The sequence below is a fragment of the Castor canadensis genome, chromosome 8, assembly GCF_047511655.1.
Source record: "Castor canadensis chromosome 8, mCasCan1.hap1v2, whole genome shotgun sequence".
In the NCBI taxonomy this organism is placed as follows: domain Eukaryota; kingdom Metazoa; phylum Chordata; class Mammalia; order Rodentia; family Castoridae; genus Castor; species Castor canadensis.
Genome location: NC_133393.1, coordinates 12,128,862 through 12,151,538, shown reverse-complemented (window position 1 = coordinate 12,151,538; position 22,677 = coordinate 12,128,862). Strand labels below are relative to the sequence as shown.

Here is a 22,677-nt window from a genome sequence, read left to right as displayed (position 1 = left end):
TGCATAATAATGATATTCTGGTGATCATGATGAAAGAGTTCTTCAGTTTTGCCAGTTAGAGCCAAGGATGAAAGAAAACCAACCCAAGAGCCATCTGAACAAGCAGGGCAATTGGGTGGGGGGATTTCTACCCATTGTTTTTAGCCAAAGTGCCTCAAGTTTGAAATTTGGTAGAGTGGTTCCCCCTCATTATCTTCACCACATCTGCTACATCAAAAAGCAGGTCCAGAGCAAAGAAGTTCCTGTGTATGAGGTATCTATGCATTCCTTACAAAGTGATGGCATTTGGGTGACATTTATGAATATAAATCAGAGGTTTGTTCTGTGTTTTAAGTTCCCGAATGCCAGAGTGTTTTATACATTTTTTTTTTCTTTTCTGTTTAGAACTCAGGCAGTACCAAGATCCCCCACTCTCTCTGCATCTGTAAAACTCTTAATTTAGTGCTGGGGATTGAGCCTAGGGCCTTGCACATGCTAAGCAAGGGCTCTGAGTGCACTGAGCTATATCTCCAAAACCCAGAGTGATTTAGATTAATTAAAACAGCCAAAAAACTGATGTCCTGTTGTTTCACTAAGATTTGAAGGTAGATATTCATTATTAATTGTTAACTTTCCAGGCTTAGCTTCCTTCTCTCCGCCGAGCTTCCTTCTCTCCGTTGATTTTTTGAAGGGTACTCAGTAGAGGTTAGTTTTCTTTCTTTAACAGAGCTCTGTCCACATTCCATTGTTTTCGCCAGTATGTTCTCCAAGTTAAACTTTGGCACTGCTGGTCTTTTAAGAAAATAAATCTGACAAATGAAGGTAAGTAGGTTTTTTTTTAATTTAAGAAAATTAACCCAAAACTTGCTTGGCACCATAGTTGCCGTTTTCAGTTGTTTTCTGTTTTTAAGAAATTTCAAGATTTTTGGTTTGCTGTTTATTTAAACATTCCCTGGATTGTTAAAAACAAAAAAACTTTAGTGTTGGCTGGTGCAAAAACTAGGTGTAAAAGTAGTTTACACCTAGTCCTTAGGTTTTCTCCCTAGGTGCACTCCTTCCCAAGCATTGGTGTGTCCTATATGACCTGAGGAGTGCATGTGCAACACTCACACTCATACGTATACACAGCAGGGCTGGCTGTCACTGAGCCCAGATGCCCAGCTATGCAAGATACTCTTTCAGCAGCATCTGTCTGCTTCTTGGCAAGACTTTTAAGGAGGTCTAAAGAAAACATCCTTGGAGCAGCTTTTGGGCCTGTCTGTGGGTAATACCATGCTGGCTGGTATCTGGTTCTTGCTTTGACCCTATGGCTTTGGACACTGCTTTCCTCACAGTGTTTATCTCTGTCCCTCTCTCTTTTTTCTTTTTTAAGAATATTTGTGTTTTGGGTTTAGTTTAGTGAAACTCCCATCAGCATCTGAGAAACTTTATTTTTTATTTTTTGCTTATTTTTGTATTGTCAAGGAGAGGAGTGTAGGTTAGAAAGCAGAGCTCTTAGGGGAAGAAAAGGGGATCTTTTTGCAACAAGCCAAGTATGTTGGCAAAATGAAAAAGTTTTCACTGGTTCATTTTCAGACTTGATGATATTTAACAGTCTAAAAGGTTGGAGCTAGTTCATTTCATAGCCGACTACTGTAATAAAATTCAGAATCAGGGGCAGCCTGGCATGAGTTAGCATATTCTGGTCTTAAGGGAGTGTTCTTAGGCATAAAGGGTGGTCTTCTTTGAAAGCATCATTTAATAGTTGTGTTCTTTGGTTTAAATCTTTCTTTTTGCAGTGTTTGTGTTGTTCAGCCTTTGTGCAGAGGGATTTTATTTTCCTATTCTCTTGATTATTTTAAGGTTAGCAGTTGAATGTTGCTAGAATTTACACACGGGAATGGTTCCTCACTCCCCGCACCCCCCAGCTCCACCCTCCCCTATTCCTCCCACCTGCCAATTGTGTCTGAAGTAATTTCCCAGCAGTGATATTGACTTTGGGAGATACAGTATTTCTGTCTTGGTGTGTGTGTGTGTGTGTGTGTGTTTGCCTCAGTGTCTCACTGATAATTAGTTGTTACTTAACTTGGATGTCCTGTTCATCTCTTTCCTTTTCCTTGACTTAACTCTGAGAATTAATATGTGATTGTCAAAGGTGTGTGTGTAGGGGGTGTGTTATGCATGTAGACAGGTGCTAATCTTTAAGGGAATTTACCTTGCATTCTACCCATTAAGGGTATGATACATAAAAATGGCTTACTGTCTCTTTGAAGGTGTCAGCAGGCATATGTGGACCACACAGAATGGATTTCACTAAAAGTAATAGAGTGAAATTGTCTGCATAATTATTTTCCTTGGATTGAGAATCAGCAGCCCTCTTTGAGTTCAGGAAATAAACCTCTGTTAAAACCATATGGCACTATTCTCAGAAGAGATGTTATTACAGGGCCACTTCCCTCTGAAATCTTGAGTCAGGAGTTCTCAAAAAGAGTCACATATGTGCGAGAATGAATGTCAAGTTTTTGTCCTGGGCGTAGTTATGAAATTCAGAGGTGTCCTTGCCTTTTTCACAGATCCTATCATGGTCACCAGGTATAAGGTACTTAGAAAGAAGCAGAAAGAGCAGCCTAGCCACTTTAGGTATAAATGTTTGAATTATTATCTGGGCTAAGGGATTTTGTTCTTAAAAGAAAAATTGCCCTTAATTCAGTGAATCATGATTTGTCAACACTAAAAATACAGCCCAGGGTCAGGATAATGGCATTCTGTCTGTCTAAACCCTTAGTGCAAATTCAGTTGGCTTTGCTATTTGTTTTCCTTTTGCACAGCATCAATGGTTATAAAAATTTCCTCTGATCTGGTTATGTGCCACAGTGCTCCAGAGATATCTCTATTAGAATGAAAGGTCAAGTGAGAGAGAGTGCAGTTCGTGTAACAGCCATGAACTAGGTAAATATATGAAATAATACTGGCAGCATTTTGAAGTTACATGGATATCTTTAAGTATAGGATAGTACAGTGTGTACATTGGGATGAGTCATTGTGGATTTCATTTCTTGGAGGGGGTGGTCTTCCTGTTTAGTCTTTGCTGTAGAAGGAATATAAGCAAACCGTTGATATTTGCACGTCTGTTAATAAGCCTGGAACACGTCTGTTAATAAGCCTGGAATCGAATCAGAATCTGTAGAGCTTAGTCTGGCTGTTAGTAACGCTAGGAAGTTGAAATGTCTCCTTGAGCATCAGACTCCCATAAAGTACTTGACAGACACTGAGTCTAGCTTTTCGTTTTGTATTTGAGAGGAAGAAGGCAAGATAACCTAACATCGTGAATGACTGAGAAGGCATCTATTGTCATAGGTGTTTCTCGTAATGAGAACTGTTTTCTATTAGGTGAAATGGTTGCTAGCATTTAGATTCCTCCAGTCAGTAACCCACATTCTGGAGCCAATCATGGGTTTATTTAACAAACACTGGGTACCTACTTTGCATACTTTAAAAAGTGCTGTGGAAATTAAGAAAAGACCTAGTCATCTCTGGTCCATCACAAAGTCCAGAAAAACAAGAAAATTAAAAAACTTATCCTGAGAGAGATAAGACATGGATATTAATGACTGTGATTTGTAAGAGAAAGTGACAGAAAATGAGAAAGCATGTAAGAAACCAGCAGCTGAAGTGAGAGATGGATGTTTAGGAGCAATTTTACCTTTGTTTGGGAGGTCCTTGTCTTCTTTTTGAAGACAAGGCATTTGAGCTGAATCTTAAGGGTCAGTCAGTAAGGGAAATTGTCAGAAATTTTTGGATATCAATACTAGGTAGATAGTGACTTTCAAAGGACTAACACCATGTCTTCTATTTTTGTGATCGTCTCCTCCCCATCTCTGTCTCATCTCTGGCTCCCTTTGTGGATCTGTTAATGGAAGTTACAGCATGGAGATGGAATACCATGCATGTTGCTTTGACTCAGGGGCTTCCTTCTAACTCAGTCAACACTGATCTCCTCTAGATTAACACAGAACCTGCTTAATGTTCAGTGCTAAATTAAAAGGCTACCTTTGCTGGAACTTGAGCAATTCTGCCGGTTTTCAGTTCTGTAATTGCTGACCTTAGTTGTAATTGCTGAGGTGTACTTGTGCCAATGTAATAATGCCTTACACATTGTAAATATCCAATTGAACATAATTTGATTGGATAAAATAGATCAAATAATTAAGTTAACCCCTTTAATGCACATTGAAGTTTGTTTTCAGATTTGTTGAAATAATACAAACTTATACTGTGGACCGGTACATAAAACTATAGACTAGCCTAGGGCCTAATTTTGAATTGATAGAAAATAAGTCTCATAAAATTAGTAGAGGTGACAATCATGTTTTTTTCCCAAGAGATTTTCTAAATTGTTTTAGAATTTAGCAACCTCTGGAGTTCAGTTTTTATATAGGGAAAAGGAAGAGATTTTGTTTCAGGCTAACTTCGTGGCTCAAATTTTCTTTTCAAAGTTTTTTTTTTTTAAAGGTGTTTATCAGTTCAGTTTGCAGCTTTATAAATGATATCACTCATATTATTTGCATTAGATCTCTGCCATATCTCCATCTATAACAGACGGGTTTTTTTCTTTCCTCCTCATATACATTCTTCAGGGTTTATTACTTTCTGATAGACAACAGGAGTAAGAATGCAGAGAGGGGGAGAGTGAAGAAGAGGGATTGAGTCTATTTAATTTTGTTTCTGTATTTCTCTTAAGCTTAATGGGGTAGCAAATGGTAGGGTTCGAAGTGGTCAGATAAACTGTCCCACGAAACTCAGGGAATCTTTGGGGGGGAGGAACCTTGCTCAGAAGATATGCTGGGGAGGATGGTTAATTTTAGAGATTTTTGCTGTCACTTCATGTTTTCTTGTATTCTCCCTCATCTTTGATGCTGACTCTGATCCTGGCGTTCCCAGTACAATATTTAGACCAGAACAATTTTGCTTACCGTATGGCTTTTGTAAGTGACAGGTACAGAACCATAGTCTGACTTGTGACTTGGTCCAGAAAAGGCTGGCTTCCATGCAATTGGGAGGGTTTTTAGGACAGGTATTTCTCCTAGTCCTTTAAAACAACATGACCAGGGTTGATCTCAGAAGATACTGTGTACACTTGTGATCACTATTAGAGACAGTCTCACAAACAGATGCTCAGGAAGCAATTAGAATATGAGCCTGAAGTTCAGGAGAGGTTGGAAATGCATTTTTGGTAGTCATAAGAACTTGAAACTGTTGGTGTCAAGGAGGTCACTTGAGATATGGGTATGGATGAGTGAAGCAGAGTTATCTTTTTAACCACTGTGGCCAAATTACCTTTGTATGCATGGTTCTAGAATAGACGGCTGTCTTGCCAAGCTCCATGGGCCCTTGAAGCAGAAGTAGAGATGATTCAGAACTATTTCTGTGGCTGCTTCCTGGTGCCTGTCCTTCAGGAGTCCTGCTGCCTGGTATGGTCTTCGTGATACCACTGGATCTGGCTCCTGTTCCTCCTTCCCAGTATCTGTTTGCTGGATCCCTTTTCTTGCCTAACTCCCCTAAATATCTGCTTCTTAGGGTCCCCTTTAGGATGCTTTCTTCCTCCTGTCCTCTATCCATTTCCTTCAGTGTCCTTATTCACACAGTTGACTTCATGTTTCCGTGACTACTGAAAATGCATCCTCAGCCTCTTCTGAACCTCAGAGAAATATTTCCAGTTGCTTCTGAGGCATCTCCACCTGCATATGTCCCATCGGCACGTCAAACTCATGTCTAGCACAGTGTTTGGGATTCCCAGCCTCTACTTAACCAAACTTCTCTCCTCAAACGAACTTTCTTTAGGTTTCCCAGTTTTGAGTACCCCACAGTTCATCTGGTTGACCAAAGCAGACCCCTGAGATTTGTCCTGTCTGCTTTACTTCTTAACTTATTCAGTGTACTACTGTCTATACTTCTGATCAACTCTCAAATGCATTCCCTTATAGAGCTATGCAAGTTTTGATCTCTCTCTCAGAATTTATCTCCTGTCCTACAATGTAAGAACAGTTTTAATGCCTATAACTGCACTTCCTTCTAAATCTGTCTTCCCCTAGAAGTGATCTACCTAAAATGTAGCCAATTCATAGCACACTCTTGCTTTAAATACTTAAGTGACTCCCTGTTATTTCCAGGATGCAGTTCAGACACTGTGGCATAGTGACAAGGCCCTTTAGCATCCGATCGACCCAACTGCCTTCCACCCACACCCCTGTGGCTGAGCGCCAGCCATGACAAATTGCTTCACTCTGTACTTTCTTATCTGCATGTCTTTGCACCTGCTGTTCCTTCTGGTTGGGATGTCTCCTGCACTTACTTGACTGAATTATACTCATTCTTTAAGTCTATTCAAATGCCAACTTCTCTGGGAACCCTTTTGACTGCTCTTGGAAGTTAAGCATTTATTTTTTGGTTCTGCTTGCCTATTTGTTTCTACTCTATGCTGTTTATCATACTGCTGCACTTACTTGTTTTGATGATACATCCACCATTATGTCCTGAGCCCCCTAGAGTTTAACTTAGTTCATGGCACATAATAAAAGCTTAGGACATTTTATTCTCCCAGTAACATCCTGGGATGCAGGTACTTTGGCCCTCACTTAATAGATGAGAAAGTTGAATCACAGAGATGACAGCATATTTGCCTGCAGCCTCACAACCAAGTTAGTAGCAAAGTAGGAATGGACGCCCAGGTATGCCTGCTCCTTCTGCAGTCAGGCCAGCTTTAGATACAGAACTGTCTTTTTCTGTCATGACCTACCTTGGTCTTTAAACTGCATTAGGTTCACCAACTGTGTGTGTGTGTGTATGTGTGTGTTTGTGTGTGTGTAATCCTTAATGATGGGTAAAAATCCATAACGACATTGATTCTTAGAAGTTAGGTAGTCTTTTCTTTTAAAGAAGTGAAAGTCTGTACTTGAGAAGTTCATGACTTGCCATTAGATGTGGGTATGAACCCACGTCTCCTTTAAGTCACTTGTTCTCTTTCTTATTGTATTTTGGGCAATCATCAGTTCTGTAGGACAGTTTTGCTGTTGTATCTCAAGGATCCATTAGACTAGTTAACTCTTGGGGAGGACCTATCCTCTGAACAGAAAGAACATAATTTCTGAGAACATTCTTGGTGAAAAGTTCACAAAAAAGATAGGACCCAGAAGAGAAAGAGCCAAATGGTGGCATTCTTTCATTGGCTGCCTCACTTTTCTGATTGCACGTCCTCTTTTCCAGTGAGCTTCATAGATTCTTGAGCAGGTACCATTTTGAAATAAAGCAAAGGCATCCAATTAAGCTGAAGGAATTTCATTTTGTAAGGAAAGGTATATTCAGTGTTGAGGGGGTTTTTGGTACATGCTGTAAATAGCGTACTGTAAATAGCGTACTGTAAAATGTATTGAGCCTTGAGAAAACAGCATCTCTATTTAGAATGAGACACAAAACTCAGGTTTGTAGCATTGCTGACCCTTTGACTGCACTCTCCTCTCCATACATATACGTGTATGCATATGCTAGAGTAGTATAAATGTACATCCATACATATATATGTGTGGAAAAGGCATACTTTATACATTTCACGTGGACAAAAGAAACAATTTCACCAAACTGTCATTATTGACTAAATAATGCAGCAGAAAGCCAGAAAACAGAAATCCACAAAATTTGGCATTGTATTTGCTTTCAAAATGCAAAAATGGTTTTAATTTTAATCACTTGTGGATTATAAAAATATTAACCTATACCAACCCACTTCTTTAGCTTGAAAATAATGCATTCTTCTAATCTTCTGTGCCTTGAAAAAAGGGGTAAAACTTGCCTTCTTCTGGCTCTATCTAACACTACTTTAGACTTCCTTTTATATAACAATAACTTGATCCTACTCAAAATACTTGGCACCTGTAGTGACAGAGTGGAATGTAAGAACACTTTAGCAGATCTGAATATGAGTAAATTCCAGCAGTTTTGGAATGAAGAGGTAGAGTTTTCAGTTCCTTAATCAGAGTTCACAGGAGATAAGAATACTGGGATTAACACAGTAGACTCCCTTCATTACACATGGTTGAATAAAGCAATTATCTGTCTATCAAGACTAGTAAATTGTGCAACAGCATTAAGGAAGGGTGGATGGATAGATGGATAAATGCTATTCCATCAGAAAAAGGTGTTGATGTATGAGGTAATCCTTTGAGTTTCACTTATAAAAACTGTTTTATTTTGGAGTTTATATCATATTACCTTTGCAGCTTAGAGAGAAATGATTTTTTTGTATTGTTGACTGCATTTTTCAGCTCCTTAACCATCTGAGTTTTATTAGGGGGTTATTTCAAAGACATCTCTTGTTTAATCATGTTTAAACAATCTGTTTAAGACCTGTTGTGTAGATATAAACACAATAGTTCTTTAATGTAGTACAGCAGACTTCTGACAGGCATAGTACATAACAGACATCCATTCATTGTTGCTTAAGCTGCTGTTCCCTCCATGCCTGACCTGAGAAGCTAACCACAGAGCCCAGCCAACCACACTCACTGCTTAGAGGACACTGACATTCGCGTATGTGCCACATTGATGTCTAGCAAGCAGAGAATTGCAGAGCAGCATACAATTGGAGAGGTCTTAGACTAGATTAAAACTAAGTACCTTAAATCTGTTTTAATGGTTGTGTTTACATCTCCTTCTTCATTCCTTTAAAAAAGTAATCAGGTTTCGCAAGCGTTAAGAAAACCACCTCTTCTTGCCAGCTGGAATAGGTCCAGTTTAAGCAAGAAATTTCTCCCCCTTTTTTCCCTGTCTTTTTCTTTTTTCTTCCTCTGTGATCTTCACTGCCATTCAGCACAGCAAGACCAGGCTGCGGGAGCTGGCTGGCTTCTTCCTTGGTTATTACTTTTTAACATTTTCTTCCTGTTACAGAAATGAGAAAATTGAGAATGATGTCTGCTGCTATAGCAGCAAATGCCAAGAGATGAGCTCTTTGCACTTTTTAATTCATTCCCCTCAACCTCTAAAGAGAAATAGACAGGATTGCATGCTAAGAAAATTGAACCAGGATCCAGGGATTGCGTGACAGTCCTTTTGTAGGCTGGATGTCACTGTACTCTTTGAAGAATCATGCCATCCATGTTTAGCTGGGCTATTGGCAAATAAACAGTGATGCTTTTTGTTCAATTATGGAAACTACCATTTCTATTGCTAAAAAATGTTACTATTAAAAATAACTTTGCATCTCTCAGTGAGGTCTCTATAAGTGCTAGTAATACAAAGAACTCGGTACGTATGAACATGCTGTATAGTAAAGGAAGGCAAGGGACGTGCTCTTGGAACTAAAACACTCAAGTTTTATTAAGTTTTGGGAGTAAAATGTAGGGCATAGAGAAAGAAATCTTTTGTTCATTTCCCAGAAAGTAAAGGGAAAGCGGAAGATTCGATGGCTATGCACAGTTAGGGATGTGGAACTGTAATTAAGTAGGAGAATAAGATATGCTGTGGCAAATGGAGTCAGAAAGACTGGGCAGAGTGTTATAAAATGTCTGAGGTAAGCTTCTCCACTTCCTACTCTGTTCTTTCAGGTGCTGTTAAATCTTTCTTCTTCTTCTTCTTCTTCTTTTTTTTTTCAATCAGTTATCTTTTATTCAGGCATGCATTAAAGAGATTTACAAAAATGTTGACTAATGCTCTTATTACTTTTTGAAAAATTTAGTTGTTTTAGTAAAAATGTCATGCTGACACAATAAATACTTAGCTGTAAGTCTAACAAAGTAGATACAGGATTTGTATGCTTAAAAGTACAGAATCTGTAGTGATTTATTTGACCATTTTCATGGATTAGAAAATTCAGTATCACTAACAGTTTAAATTCTCTTCCAGTTCATTTACAGATTTAACAAAATCCCAATAAAAATTTGAAGAGTATTCTTTTTTCTTTTTAATTTATTTTTTGCTTCATTTATTCATATGTGCATACAATGTTTGGGTCATTTCTCCCTCTTTTCCCCCACCCCTCCCTTTCCCCCACCCCTCCCTTTCCCCCGCCCTCTCCCTCTCCCCCCCTACCCCCTCACTACCAGGCAGAAATCTTTTTTCGTTTTTCCTTTGGTGGCACTGTGGTATATGAAAAAGAGGGCTGTCAGGTCAGGGGAGTGGTTCCCTGTGTCTAGTTCCATGACTCCAGTTAAGTCACAGGATTTTTTTTTTTTTTTTTTGGGTAAGAGCTGTTCTTCTAAAGTACAGAGCATAGTTTAAATCCCTGTTCCTTTTCAGCTCTGGAAAATTCTAATTCATTTAGTTTTCCTTTAGATGGGAGCAAGGAGGGAAAGAAGCATCCTTTGGAAACAATAAGTAGACAAAGTCAAGAGTCCTTGGATTGAAATAAGAAAGTATCAGAGAATTTGTGAGCAGGAGGAAAAGTAGGCTAGAGATGCATTAGAATGTGGAAGCCGGACTGGGGTGAGGTCAACCACATTCCTGGTTAGCTCTTTTCCCTGCCTGCAGGAAGTCACATCTCTTGTGCGTATTCCATCATGCTTTCACCTAGTTCTTTCTTTAAGTTTTTAAAATCCTCCTTCTCTTCTTAACCTTCCAGGAGTCTGTTTTTCTTTAGATGCCTGAAGTTCTTTGAATCCATTATTTTAAGAAAATAGATTATGTTCTAAGCATATTTATTAAAATTTATTTTCTGATGTGTGACTGAGATATTGGGATGTCCTGATAGCTTTGTCTTTTTTTTTTTCTAGATTCTTTATGCTTTGAATATTGTGGTTTACTTTAACCTAAGAGCTAAAAGTTACAAAGGAACTTCCATTTCTGTGCATGCAAATTGATATTTCACGTGTTTTTTTCGTTTGCATATTTGCTGAAAGATCTTGAATTCTTTAACCTCAGAAGCCTAAATTTTGAAATGAGCAAGCTTTCAATTTTTTCTCACACATATCCAATTTTACTTTAAAAATAACTACATATGGGCCTGGTGTAGTGACTCAGGCTTGTAATCCCAGCTGTGAAGGGCACATCCATAGGAGGCATACATTGCATCATGGTCTAAAACTGGCCGGGGACAAAAGCACAAGACCCCATCTAGAGGCATGGCTCAAGTGGTAGAACTCTTGCCATGAGCATAGTGGGCATGAGGCCCTGAGTTCAAACCCTAGTACTGCAAAAAAAGGAAAAAGAGAAGACTGTATATGAGATTGGAGAGTGAATTTTTTGTCACTAATGTAAACTGGTGACTCTTATTATTACAAGAAAGCAAATTCAGCTTTTAGCATTCTTATGAACTGGAGTTCCTAGCATATTTCTATGGACTCTATGGCTTAACCATGTAATTATGTCTCTTGAGTAGATTATATTTTTCTTTCCATAATTATCTTTTACCCAAGAGACTGGATAGGCTTCAGACCTCTCTTGAATAAAATTGTTCTTCCTCTGTTCTCTCTTGATAAGCTCTGATTCCTACATGCCTGACTCTGTACAAGGGCTGAAAGGAAGATATGTGGCCGTGATTATGATTTTTTTTCTTTAGAAATTGGTTTATATATTGAGAGAGGCCCTTAGAGAGAAGCTCATTTTTGAAATGCCATCAGAGAAGAATCTCCTGGAAAGAGATTTGTTTATGATCTGTGGTCCTCTGTCTCAAGCCACACACTAACATTGCTTTAGGGCTGTCTCCTCTCGTGGGCTTGACCTATGTCATACTGCATGGCTCTTAATTTCCAGTGGCTCAGAGGGGTTAGAGGCCTTAAACATGAAAACAGTTTCTTAGTCCATTTCATTATTCTAGTCCAGAAATAGTTTTTGACCTGAACCAGACAGTATGCTCTTAGGAAAAACGGTGACTCAGCAGCCTTTCCCAGCAAAGATTATAGAGTCATCAATTTTACTGTGGGAAATGTTTCCCAATAGTCACCCCCCTCCCGCCCGCTGTGTCTTTTACTGGATAAAAGGAGAGGTAATTTTAAGTTTATCTGTGCTTTTATTTATTAATTCAATAAGCATTTGTGTATGTCTTCTTTATACTTAGGTTCTAAGATTGTGCTAGACATAAAACATGGTACACATTCCCCAAGGGGTTCCTAGTCAAGTCTAGGAGAACCTAGAATAATAGGATTTGAAATTCTCTATAAATATTTTAAGTTAATTCGTAGTAAGCTAAAGCTTACTGAATGCCTACTGTATGTACACATAACCTGTGTCATGGACAAAAAGCAGTTGCAGCTGCTCTCAGCTTACTGAGATAGAAACCAGAGGGATCATCAAAGCCCTTGAGACAGAAAACACCAGGACAATGTGATGACCACACTGAGACTGGGAAGGGATCTTTACCAAATGGCATTGTTGGAAGGAGGGTGTTTCATGATGAGGGCCCAGCTTGGGCAAAGGCACAGGCTTCTTTGAAGAATGGTGGCTCAACCAGCATGCACAAAGGCAAAAGCTGGCAGCCTGGAGTGGTAGCCACTGGAAATGAGAGTGACAACATACATTGGGACAATGTTTTCCAGGTTCTTTTTTTGCTGGGCCCAGAGGGCTTTATTTAACTAAACAGGCAGTTGAATGGATTTGAGCAGGTAAGTGACATGAGTATCAGGATTTGGGGGCAGAGAATAGGATAACTTGGGAAGTTATGCAAACTAATCTTTCATTTGGGGTAGGTGAAGAAACTAAGCCCCAGAGTTCCATTAAACCCCTTTCTGTGGTCACATGACCAGTTGTTGTCCTTTCCTGTACATCAGGCTGCTCCTCTTCTGGTGTGTGAACCATGAGCCAGTGCTTAGGAGTGACTCTGGTGGGAATGGAAGGAAGGGGTCCGTTCATGTATACTGCATAGGAGTGGATTTGAGTGGATGATGTGGACTAGGAAAGGAGGTGGCAAAGATAACATCTAAACTGGATTTGGGGTTTGAGAGACTAGAAAATGGTAATCTTAGGGAAGTAAGGAAATCAGAGAAGAAGCTGGTTGGAACTGTTTGTGGCAAGGGGATGTGCAGACATTACAAGAGTATATAGGTCTTGGGTTTCTAGATTCACAAACCAGCAATGAAATTAGGTATCTGAATGTGAACAGAGGAGAGTTTCACTTTTCTTAATAGTATTTCCATTTTCATACATGTGAAGGAATGCATAAAATCAAGATTTTTAAATCTAAAGCCTCAGTAGTTATAAAGCGTTGGGATCAGAACTCTGTATGGCTTTCCTAAGAACTTTCCTGAGTTTGTGTAATTCTTCTGCTGTATTACTTTCACTGGAAACCATCAACTGAAATACCTAATATATGCCAAAGTGTCTTCTCAGTAGTAAAATCCCAAATGTCATTTGGAATTGAACTTGCTGGAGGACAAATGATAGAACCATGATAAACATCTGGTGAAACAAGATGATGCTAACACGTATCAACTCCCTAACTACTAACTACTCCCCAAACACACTCCTCCTTGGGACACTGTCAGGATAGAAAGATTAGAAATGACGGGCCTTGTTCCTTTTTTTTTCAGAGCTGTGGTGGAACAGCAACTTGTTGACATGTAGCAGATTTGCTCTGAAAAATGATAATTCTAATGCAAGTCTGCCCCCTCTTCTTTCTTACTCTAAGGATCACAATGACAATATTCCTCTTAAACTGTTACATCCTGGGGCTTCAGCCCTAGGGTATTGGACTAGATCTCATTCTATCACATACTTGGTGACAGCAAAATTAGCTAATGTCTCCCCAGTTGCTTTTTTCCTCCAGGGAAGCCCAAATGCATGGAAGAGGAGTTTTGCCAAATACTAGTTAATAGCTAGGGAGAGTGTCTTTAAAGGGTAGATTCCCACGTGTATTACATGGCTTAAAAGAACGTATAGACTAGAGGTATTAAAAGTGGTTTGAAGAATGGGCTCTGTTTAGATTAGTATCACATACATGTTGAGGTATCATCTGTGAGGTGTCATTTGGTTTCACAAGATATTTATTACCATGTTTCTGTCATGTGCCTTGTAACTAACATTCCTCCTCCCTTCTCTGCTTATCAGAATCCTACTTGGCTTTCAAGAACAGGCATATGGTCTCATCAGTGAATGTTTCCTTGTTTCCTTTTAGTCAAAACCAGTCGATCCCCTATAGCACTTTATTATTTTAAAAAATTTTTTATTATGAAAAATTTCAAACATACATGGAAATAGAGATTATATTTAATACAATCTGATCTATCCATCACTTTTATTTTTTTGCCTTATTTGCTTCACCTATTATTTTGCTGAAAATTTTTAAAGCAAATACCAGACATCATGACATTTGACACCTAACTATATGTCAGTTCTTCTAAAAATTAAGGACATTTTCTTACAAAATCACAAATAATACCACTCCTTACTATTTTAAAGTAGTCCTATGGAAACCTCTTCAATTGGTCTCTAAGCCAAATATTTTAGTTATTTCCCTTTTACATTTAATGGCTTTTCCCTTTTCTTCTCTAGATTATGTACTTGTTGAAGGCAAGGACTTTTTCTTATATATTCTTCTGTCCCTCCTTCTTACAGTGAGACTCATATGTAGTGCACATACCTACCTAACCCACGTCAACTGCACTAACTGATCCTAACATGGACGTGGTACTGATGGTATTGATGCTTGATTACAGATATTCCTTTAAACTTTATTTTTTAAAAGCTGTAAATTCATGATACTTGGTATATAAGTAGACACCTAATAAATCAAGTGAGTGATTAAAATCAATTCAAATAGGTGAGCTGCCCAGTATTCATTCTGTCCTAGTAATCAGCAGAGTTGACTCTTTTGTGCCATATTTGGGTAGACGTCATAAGGGCATACTCTTCGTGAAAATATCGTTTGGTATTTTCTGAGCGCATTTGGCTTTCCATAGGAGAAGTGCTGTAACTGGTTCGGCGCTTCACATTGTGTAGGTAGTGTGTAGTATGAGGTTCTGGTTGTAGTGTGAGGCTCTGGTTGGGGGCCATGTAGATCTCCAAAGCTGTTAAACACTTCTCAATCAATGTGTATAAAAATGAGCAAAATGGGTCATATCACAGAGGCAAGCTTATTTTCATCCTTCACAGACCACATTGTTAGTGTCCGCTTACCAGTTTCAGGTGTGTGATTCTTGAAAGCAGAAGTTATATGGCGAGTGTTACTAACTTACAGTGTGTATAGGGACCAGTGGGGTGATTAGCTAGACTATTGCTTAGTGGCGTAACAGTTCCTCATGTGTCTTTGCTTTAAGGATGTGTGAATGCTATGACCTTTTGGTCATGCTTTCTTTTTGTGCCCCTGACTTTATTGCAACAAAAGTCATATTCAACTAAACACACTCAACTTTTTGAAAGAAATCTTTTCTGAAAACTACTTTTTTTCTTTTCCATTTCAAATTCAGTTTTGGTCATGATTTTCCCTGAATGACTTCTGCTTCACTGTTCTGTTCTAAAATAAGCTGGTTGGTAACAGGAGAGAAAAGAGCATTGGAGTAGCAATCTCCTGCCATTAAATATGTAACTTTGGGGAAAGTTAGGTCCTGTCTCAGGAATTCAGAATTCTTATCCATAAAAGAAGCACGTTGCTCTAAAATTTAGAGTCTAAGTTATATCTATTATACTTTGCACTCTCTGATTCAAAATGACTTTTAACAGTGCTTAAGAATTATAGTGAGATAAAATGGAGTTTTTCCTAAAGCACAAACTTTCACTTATAAATGAATACCCTTTAGTACAATTTCATAGAAAGCACTGATAAGGTGCCTGTCTCTAAAGAGAGGTTTTGTCCACTGGCTTCACTAGTTTGCCAGAAAAGAAAAGAAGTATTTGGGAGGAATAGTGATATGATATCCTAGACCAAATTTTTCTTTCAATAAAAGTATTTATATAAAAGAGAACATTGATTTGTTCACCGTGTAAATATTTGTTTAGTACCTACTGTATGGCAGGCATTGAACTAGATTGTGAGAACATAGCTGTATACAAGAGAGCATTCATTCTCATGGGACGTACAGCCTTTCAGGAGAGACAAATAAATACACAAGATAATTACAGATTATGGCAACTGCCACTAAGGAAATAAAGAGAGGCTTTGCTCAAGAGGGTAGGAATCTTCTTTAGTTATGGGAGGGAGGCCAGCCTCTCAAAGGAGGTGTTCACCCTACTTCTGAGGGCTAGGAAGGAGGGGGCCATATGAAGAATCAAGGGGGGAGCATTTCAGGAATATGGAAAGATCCTTGGATGGGAAACTACAAAGGAGGCAATATCAGATACTCAGAGAGAGATGGGTAGGCTTTTGGACTAGGGTGGTACCAGTTGAAATGGAGAGAACTGAATAGATTTGAGATACAGTGTTGAGATAGAAATGACAAGACTTGGCAATGAATTGAATAATGAAGAGTGAGGAATAATGAGAAATCCAGTTTCTTCAAGAAACTGAATGGCTTGTGCCATTTACCAGTTGGGGGACTGTTTGGAAGAAATAGGATGTTTGAGAGAAGAGAATGAATTCTGCTTTGAATATACTGTATACCTTTGAGACATTCCAGGGGAGCTGTCAAGTATGCAGTTGGAATCTGGAATTCAGGACAGATGTGAGGGCTTTTACCCAGAAATGGGGGAGTCATGGGTGTGAATAGGTGGCATTTATGATAGGACTGAAACCATCCTGGGCAGTAGTTCTCAACACTGGCTGCACATTGGTTGCATGTTGAGTTTTTTTTTTTTTTTAAATAACATTCCCCTAGGATCTACCACCAGAAGTTCTAATTTAATAGATCCAGTTTAGAGCTTGGGCACCCATAATTTTCAAAGGTCTCTAGTAGGATGTTCGTATCCAGGTAGTCTGGAAGGACTACTGCTCTAGGAAGAAAGCACAGCTAGAGGATCCAGGACTTAACTTTTACATAGGGTTTCAAGTAATACAAAAGTTTTCCATTCTTTATAACTCTTTGGCCTTGTGGATAAGATTTAGTTCCCCCTAAAACATGATACCCTACTCTGTTCTTGGTTAAAATTAGTGTTTCCTTGGTCTCCCATGTTCTCAATTTCTGAAGGGATTGCTTGGGTACTGAGGATTTTAGTACATCTTCTTTCAACCTATCATTTGAGTACGCCCTGATGTGGTTTAGTGGTAGCTGGTATTTGTCATGGTTGAAAGATGAAGAACCTGTTTGGCTTTTGCTTTGCATTGTACTGTAAGAATTTTGTTGTGGTTGTGGTGGTTGCTATGAAGGGGTAGATATCTACAGGAACAATTTGTATGTTTTTGTATATGGCATCCCCAGACAGACATTCCCTGAACTTTTGTAAGCTATCTGTAGATACTTGGTAGCTTTCTTTGATGATAATTTCCAAAAGGCCATTGAGTCTTTTAAGATTTCACCTGCTCTTAAATTTTTCACTTACCAGTGCTGTTCCAAGTCCTTTATTCTTGCCTGTGACTCCTATTACTCCCTAAAGCTAAGAATAAATAAAAATGTACTCAGACATCCCTACCCTGAGCTCACATCTCTTACAGTCTCCATGAAAACCTAATGAAAAGGTTTCCTTAGTGGAAAGCAGAGGCAAAGCTTATTAAATTTTCTTATGACCCATGCCCCACAAAAATTCCCAATGTACAAAAGAACCATGCAAGAACATATAATCCTCCCCTTAGCCTTTAGGGATTCTGCCATTCCAAAAATATGGCCTATTAAAAAAATAACTTCCCGGGACAATTCCATATGATTTCTGGTTAATGTTTACAGCTGTATCAACATCATACCAGTACTGTGTGTGTGTGTGTGTGTGTGTGTGTGTGTGTGTGTGTGTGTGCAGATTCCATTGGTCTAACTGTGACAGATACTGTATAATTCCCTAATTCTGAAACTTGCTAGACCTGGCAAGATGTATTGATAGAACTTTGGCGAGTTAGGTTATAGCTGTTTATTTATGGTAATGGGTGAGTGATTATTTTTGTAATTGAATCCTTGCTACTATTTCTGATTACGTTGAAAACTAGCCTTGACACCTCACTGGGCTTAGCTCTTGGTTGTCTCACCGTGTGATCTGGATATTTTTTAGTCATCCGTAGCAGGTCAGAGAGGAAGGTGGAATGCCAACATTGATGGCGCCTGTGATGAATGGAAAGCTTAATCAACACAGACTAGGACTATATCCTAGTCCTCGCCAAGCTAGTCAATAGCTGAGGATTGCAGGCTAGTTGTCCTACCTCTGCAGGTCTTACTCAGTTAACTTGTGACCATCTTGCTAGCTGGAATCTAGGAGCTGTTTTGAGTCACCTTAAACATCCTTTAGGGTTCTAAACTCTATTGGCAATCTGAATGAAAAAAATGATAAATGATGGGGAAAACACTGTTAACAAACAATAAAATTTCCGTAGTTTTTCCTTTTTTCTACTGGGTCTAGTCCCTCTGCTATAAAGCAGATGCCCAAAACTTGCACTGGCAGGAAATAGGGTGGTGGGTGCATTTCAGTTAATGGGCCTAGTTGGAACATGTTTGGCTACAGAGACAGCTACACTCATGTTACCAAGCCTTGGCTTCCTGTCTGTTTTCTTTGGGCTGGGTAGGCAATGAAAAAGGAGACAGGAAAATACATTTTGGGGCAAATAAAATAAGGAATTTGTCTTATGAAGACAGCTTATAGTTGGGAAATTTTCATGTTCAACTTAACCCTATCCTGATGCATTCTTCTTGTCCTGTATGAAGTGTAAGACGAAATATTCGCACCACTGTAGAGTAGTGAAGAATTCCATTCTCCAAGGTTTTGTAATAATCTTCACTCAAGATTTTTGTCTTTTATGAATAATGATCCCAGTTTCCTTAGTTTTTTCTTTTTTTCAGAGTGCAAATTCTTAATCTACTTGTCTCTCAGTAGCTCTTCCTTGAATCTGCTCCAGTCAGTTAAACATTTTTACTGAAATGTTGAAGAATCATCCCAGGACCTTACTGGTACAGAATGTGGAGGAGGGACCCCACAGTATCTTTCTGTTTGTGTTAGGCATGGTCCTTGCTCACCCCAGCTCTGCCCTCCAATGACCACCCAGACTCTCATGTTGTTCTGTGACCACACCAAGACACTTCTATATTCCTTTGTTAAGAATGATTCTTTGATTTTTTAAGAAGTCTTAGAACATTGAGTATATTTTAACTTGCATATTTCTACAATATCCAGAATATTCTTGGATTTTAAACTTGCTAGAAGAAAGATGTTTTAAATAAATGAATTGTTACCTTTAACATTAGCTAATGTTTACCCAGAGTATTTTTTAGTTTCTGGTATAAAACCACAGTAGTGGATTTGAAATTTTAAAAAGTATTCTTTGTGATTTAACAGAGTTTATTATATGCTTTTGGGATTTGGCAAATCACAAAATATCCAGATTCCTCTTGAGAATTTGAGTTTCCTTACTTACATTTCTGATTTTTTTTTCTCTTAAGATTCTAAGCTTGAGTTTTAATTTTTCAGAAGAGCGTCTTGGCAAGGGGTAGTTGTACCATAAAAATGAAAAAGTCACTGTGGTCCTTAGGGAAATGTCTCTTTGAGGAGTGTGTTTGCCTCTGTTTCTGCCCCCATTTTGTGACAGTGTGTCCAACATATCTGGATTCTCTGAGCATTTAGAAGAAGCTTCCTCCACCATGAAGCAAACAAACAAAAAAACATGTCCCAGTGCACACTCCTTTTTTCCTCCTTTCCCTGAGAGGGCTCAGAGGAGGCACCCAGAGCTCCTCTTGAGCTTTTGACTCCAAGTCACCCTCTGGGACCCTCAGCTGTCCATGTATAGAACAGAACTAGCAAAGCTTCCACCAGATAACGCTTATAAAGCAACTTGGAAAAGAGGGCATTGCATAGGTACCTTATTATGAATATCAGTATTGATAATTCCTTGGCTGAAACCACCCAGTATGTATGTTCACATATCTATTTAGCATGGTCAATTGTTCAGCTCATTAATATGCTTTTATTTTATGATTTGCTATTTCCAGGGCACAGACAGAAGCTTGATGACTCTAAACCTAGTTTGTTCTCTGACCGCCTCAGTGATTTAGGGCGCATTCCTCATCCCAGTATGAGAGTAGGTGTCCCGCCTCAGAACCCACGGCCCTCCCTGAACTCTGCACCAAGTCCTTTTAATCCACAAGGACAGAGTCAGATTACAGGTAAGACAGACTCCTAGGTTTCACTTGCAGACTCTGGCAGGCTGGGGGTGAGGGGCTTACCAGATGAGATGTGTTCACTTCAAAAGTTCTGGAGCTGCAAAACGGCTTGTTACGAAAGAATTGAGAGACCTGAAGATACTGATTTCTTTTTTTATTAAAAAATTCCAATATTCAGTAACTTCGGAATAAAATTTTGGGGGACGTGTCTACGCATGCTGTACTTTGCGGCGACATCAGTCTGCACACTGGTGGAATGGTAATAACTGTGCTTTTTGGGAGAATGTTTGTCGTAAGTGTCTATATTGTATCCAGGTGGTGCAGGGGATAGCATCACACCCTCACTATTAGAAGATTAGTGTTGCTGACTCAGATTTGGGCTTAAATTTCTTACATGTATAACTATTTCATTAAGCTTGCTTGAGGATTGCCCAGGGCTAACAGGAAGCCTTGATTAGTAGTTATAAGATAGGGTCAATGAGTGGCTCTCGGGCAGACAGAATTCACTTCTGATTCACATTTAGTTCAGGTTCCCCAAGCGACATTTCATTTTATATATTCTAGTAAGATGCTTACTTTACATTTCTTCTTAAAAATTAACATCAGTATTACATTGCAGGCTAACCATTCACATTTGGTGCATTAAGAGCCTTGATTCTCTTTTTTTTCTGCCCACTTGTGCAAGAATAGATCTTATTTTAGGACTAGTTTGATTGTTTTTAGGTCGTGGTGACAACAGAGTGTGTTAATTATCATAGATCTTTAATTTGCAGATCAAAAGTATCAAGAGCTAAAAGGAATATTGTATGTCATCTAATTGCTATCATTACTGGAGGTAGGAGGGAATAGAGGGAAAATGTCATAAACATGCAATAAACCAACACCAGTGGTTGTCGATGGTTAGATTTTTGCCAGTGTGGTTAGACTTGAGTGTCCTCACTGATTTCAAAACATAATTGTTTATAAGTGATCTACCTCTCCTATTCTCCTACCCGTAGTATGTAAAGGTATTTTTGGATATTTATTTAGAGGGGGTATGTTTTATTAGCCTGGATATATGAATTTTCATGAGTATACAGTTAAAAATAATGTAGAATTGTAAAAATACAATAGCTCAACCAGGTACCTACATCATAGAAGAACATTCGAATTCTGTGAAGAATCACCTTGTTTTAACCTTTAAAAAACTTTATATATAGAACACTAGACATGTATCCATGATAAAAATGCAGGGGTGAAATTCACACAAACTTGTGAATATGAAGGATGTAGCTGTAGGTGCTACTGCATTTAAAGTAGTGAAGTTTAGATCATTGAGTAAGGCTCATAATTACTGCTCTTTTGTCCTCATAATAGTCACTGGAGTGTGTGTGTGTGTGTGTGTGTGTGTGTGTGTGTGTGTTAGTAGAAGCATATATATGAGTGTTTTTACATAGGATTTATAAGTGAATGTATGATGACTAATTATTTATATGTATATACACACATTTTATGACTTGGTTCTTTACATATTTGATTTCTATATTCTAAAGTTTAACTGCTGGCTAATTATGTTAGTGACTAATGTTTTTAAATGGCCTTTAGAATCTGCCTGGTGCTAGATGCTTCTCTCAAGACTTTGTCCTTAAACCTAACGTGGAGGACATAAAATAGAACCCCAGGACATTATAGAACCTACAGGTACCTTAGATATCACTATACCAAAGAATGGAAAAGTTGGGGAGAGGATTCACATTTCAGCAGCATCCTGGGGCACCAGATGTGAGTGCAGAGTGAGGCTTTGAGAAGATGGACATGTGACAGAAGAGCATCTGAGCAGATCAGTGGCATGGCTCCCTGAACAGATCTGGCTTGCCTCCCGTCGTCAGTTTCTCTTTATCCTCATCCCTGTTGGGAGGCTCAGGAAGGCTGAGCTTCGTGTGTGTAGTTGTATAGAAAGTTAGTGGACAGTGAATATATTCCCTCATTATATTCTAGAAATAAAACTATAAAACAACTTTATTTATAGGTGCTGTTATCTTCTTGAACATTTGAAATGAGAATACTAGCTCTTTCTTTTGGGATACAGTGCCAGTAGAGTTGATTTACAGATGAATCATTGTTGCTGTCCTCCTCTTCCTCTTCATATCCACAAAGTATTAGACCCAACAACTCTCCTCAGACTTCCCAAATCTGGAGGGGTACACATACACACATGTCACTCTCCCAGCTCTGGGTCATGTGAAATCTCTTTAAGTGCTCCATGGTTGTTAGGGAGGTAACAAAAGTACCTACCCAGAAGGATGGGCAGAGTTTTTCTGGAACCCAAATCACCAGGAAATTTAAGAACACCAGGACAGCAGCAAAATCAGTGAATTGAATAGATTTAATTTCTCAATCTTGGATTCATCTTCTTGTTTACTTAATAGGTAGCTTTTGAGCCTACCATGTGCAAAGAAGTTGAACTTAGACAGTATGGGGAATAGAGGATGAAAGTGGGGTCCCTGAGTTGCATTGATTGAAGAAGTAGTTTTAATTCTTGGCCCTCACACACCAGACTCTTGAGTCCCCACTTTCAGAGCTGTTGTTCCGTGAG

General features: G+C 38.8%; 1 protein-coding gene across 6 annotated transcripts in view; it reads left to right on the top strand.

Moving 5' to 3' along the window:
* Runx2 (RUNX family transcription factor 2) overlaps positions 1-22,677 on the top strand; it is a 116,926-nt gene that overhangs the window by 45,215 nt on the left and 49,034 nt on the right. For 4 of the 6 annotated variants that reach the window (XR_012450627.1, XM_074082012.1, XM_074082011.1 and 1 more), the window contains exon 4: positions 19,932-20,105. The exons of the other annotated variants lie outside the window; for them this stretch is intronic. Coding sequence is in view for 3 of the 4 variants with exons in the window: in XM_074082012.1 (XP_073938113.1) it covers positions 19,932-20,105 (174 nt within the window). In the remaining variant the exon portion in view is untranslated. The remainder of the gene's footprint in view (positions 1-19,931; positions 20,106-22,677) is intronic. 6 annotated transcript variants of the gene reach the window in all.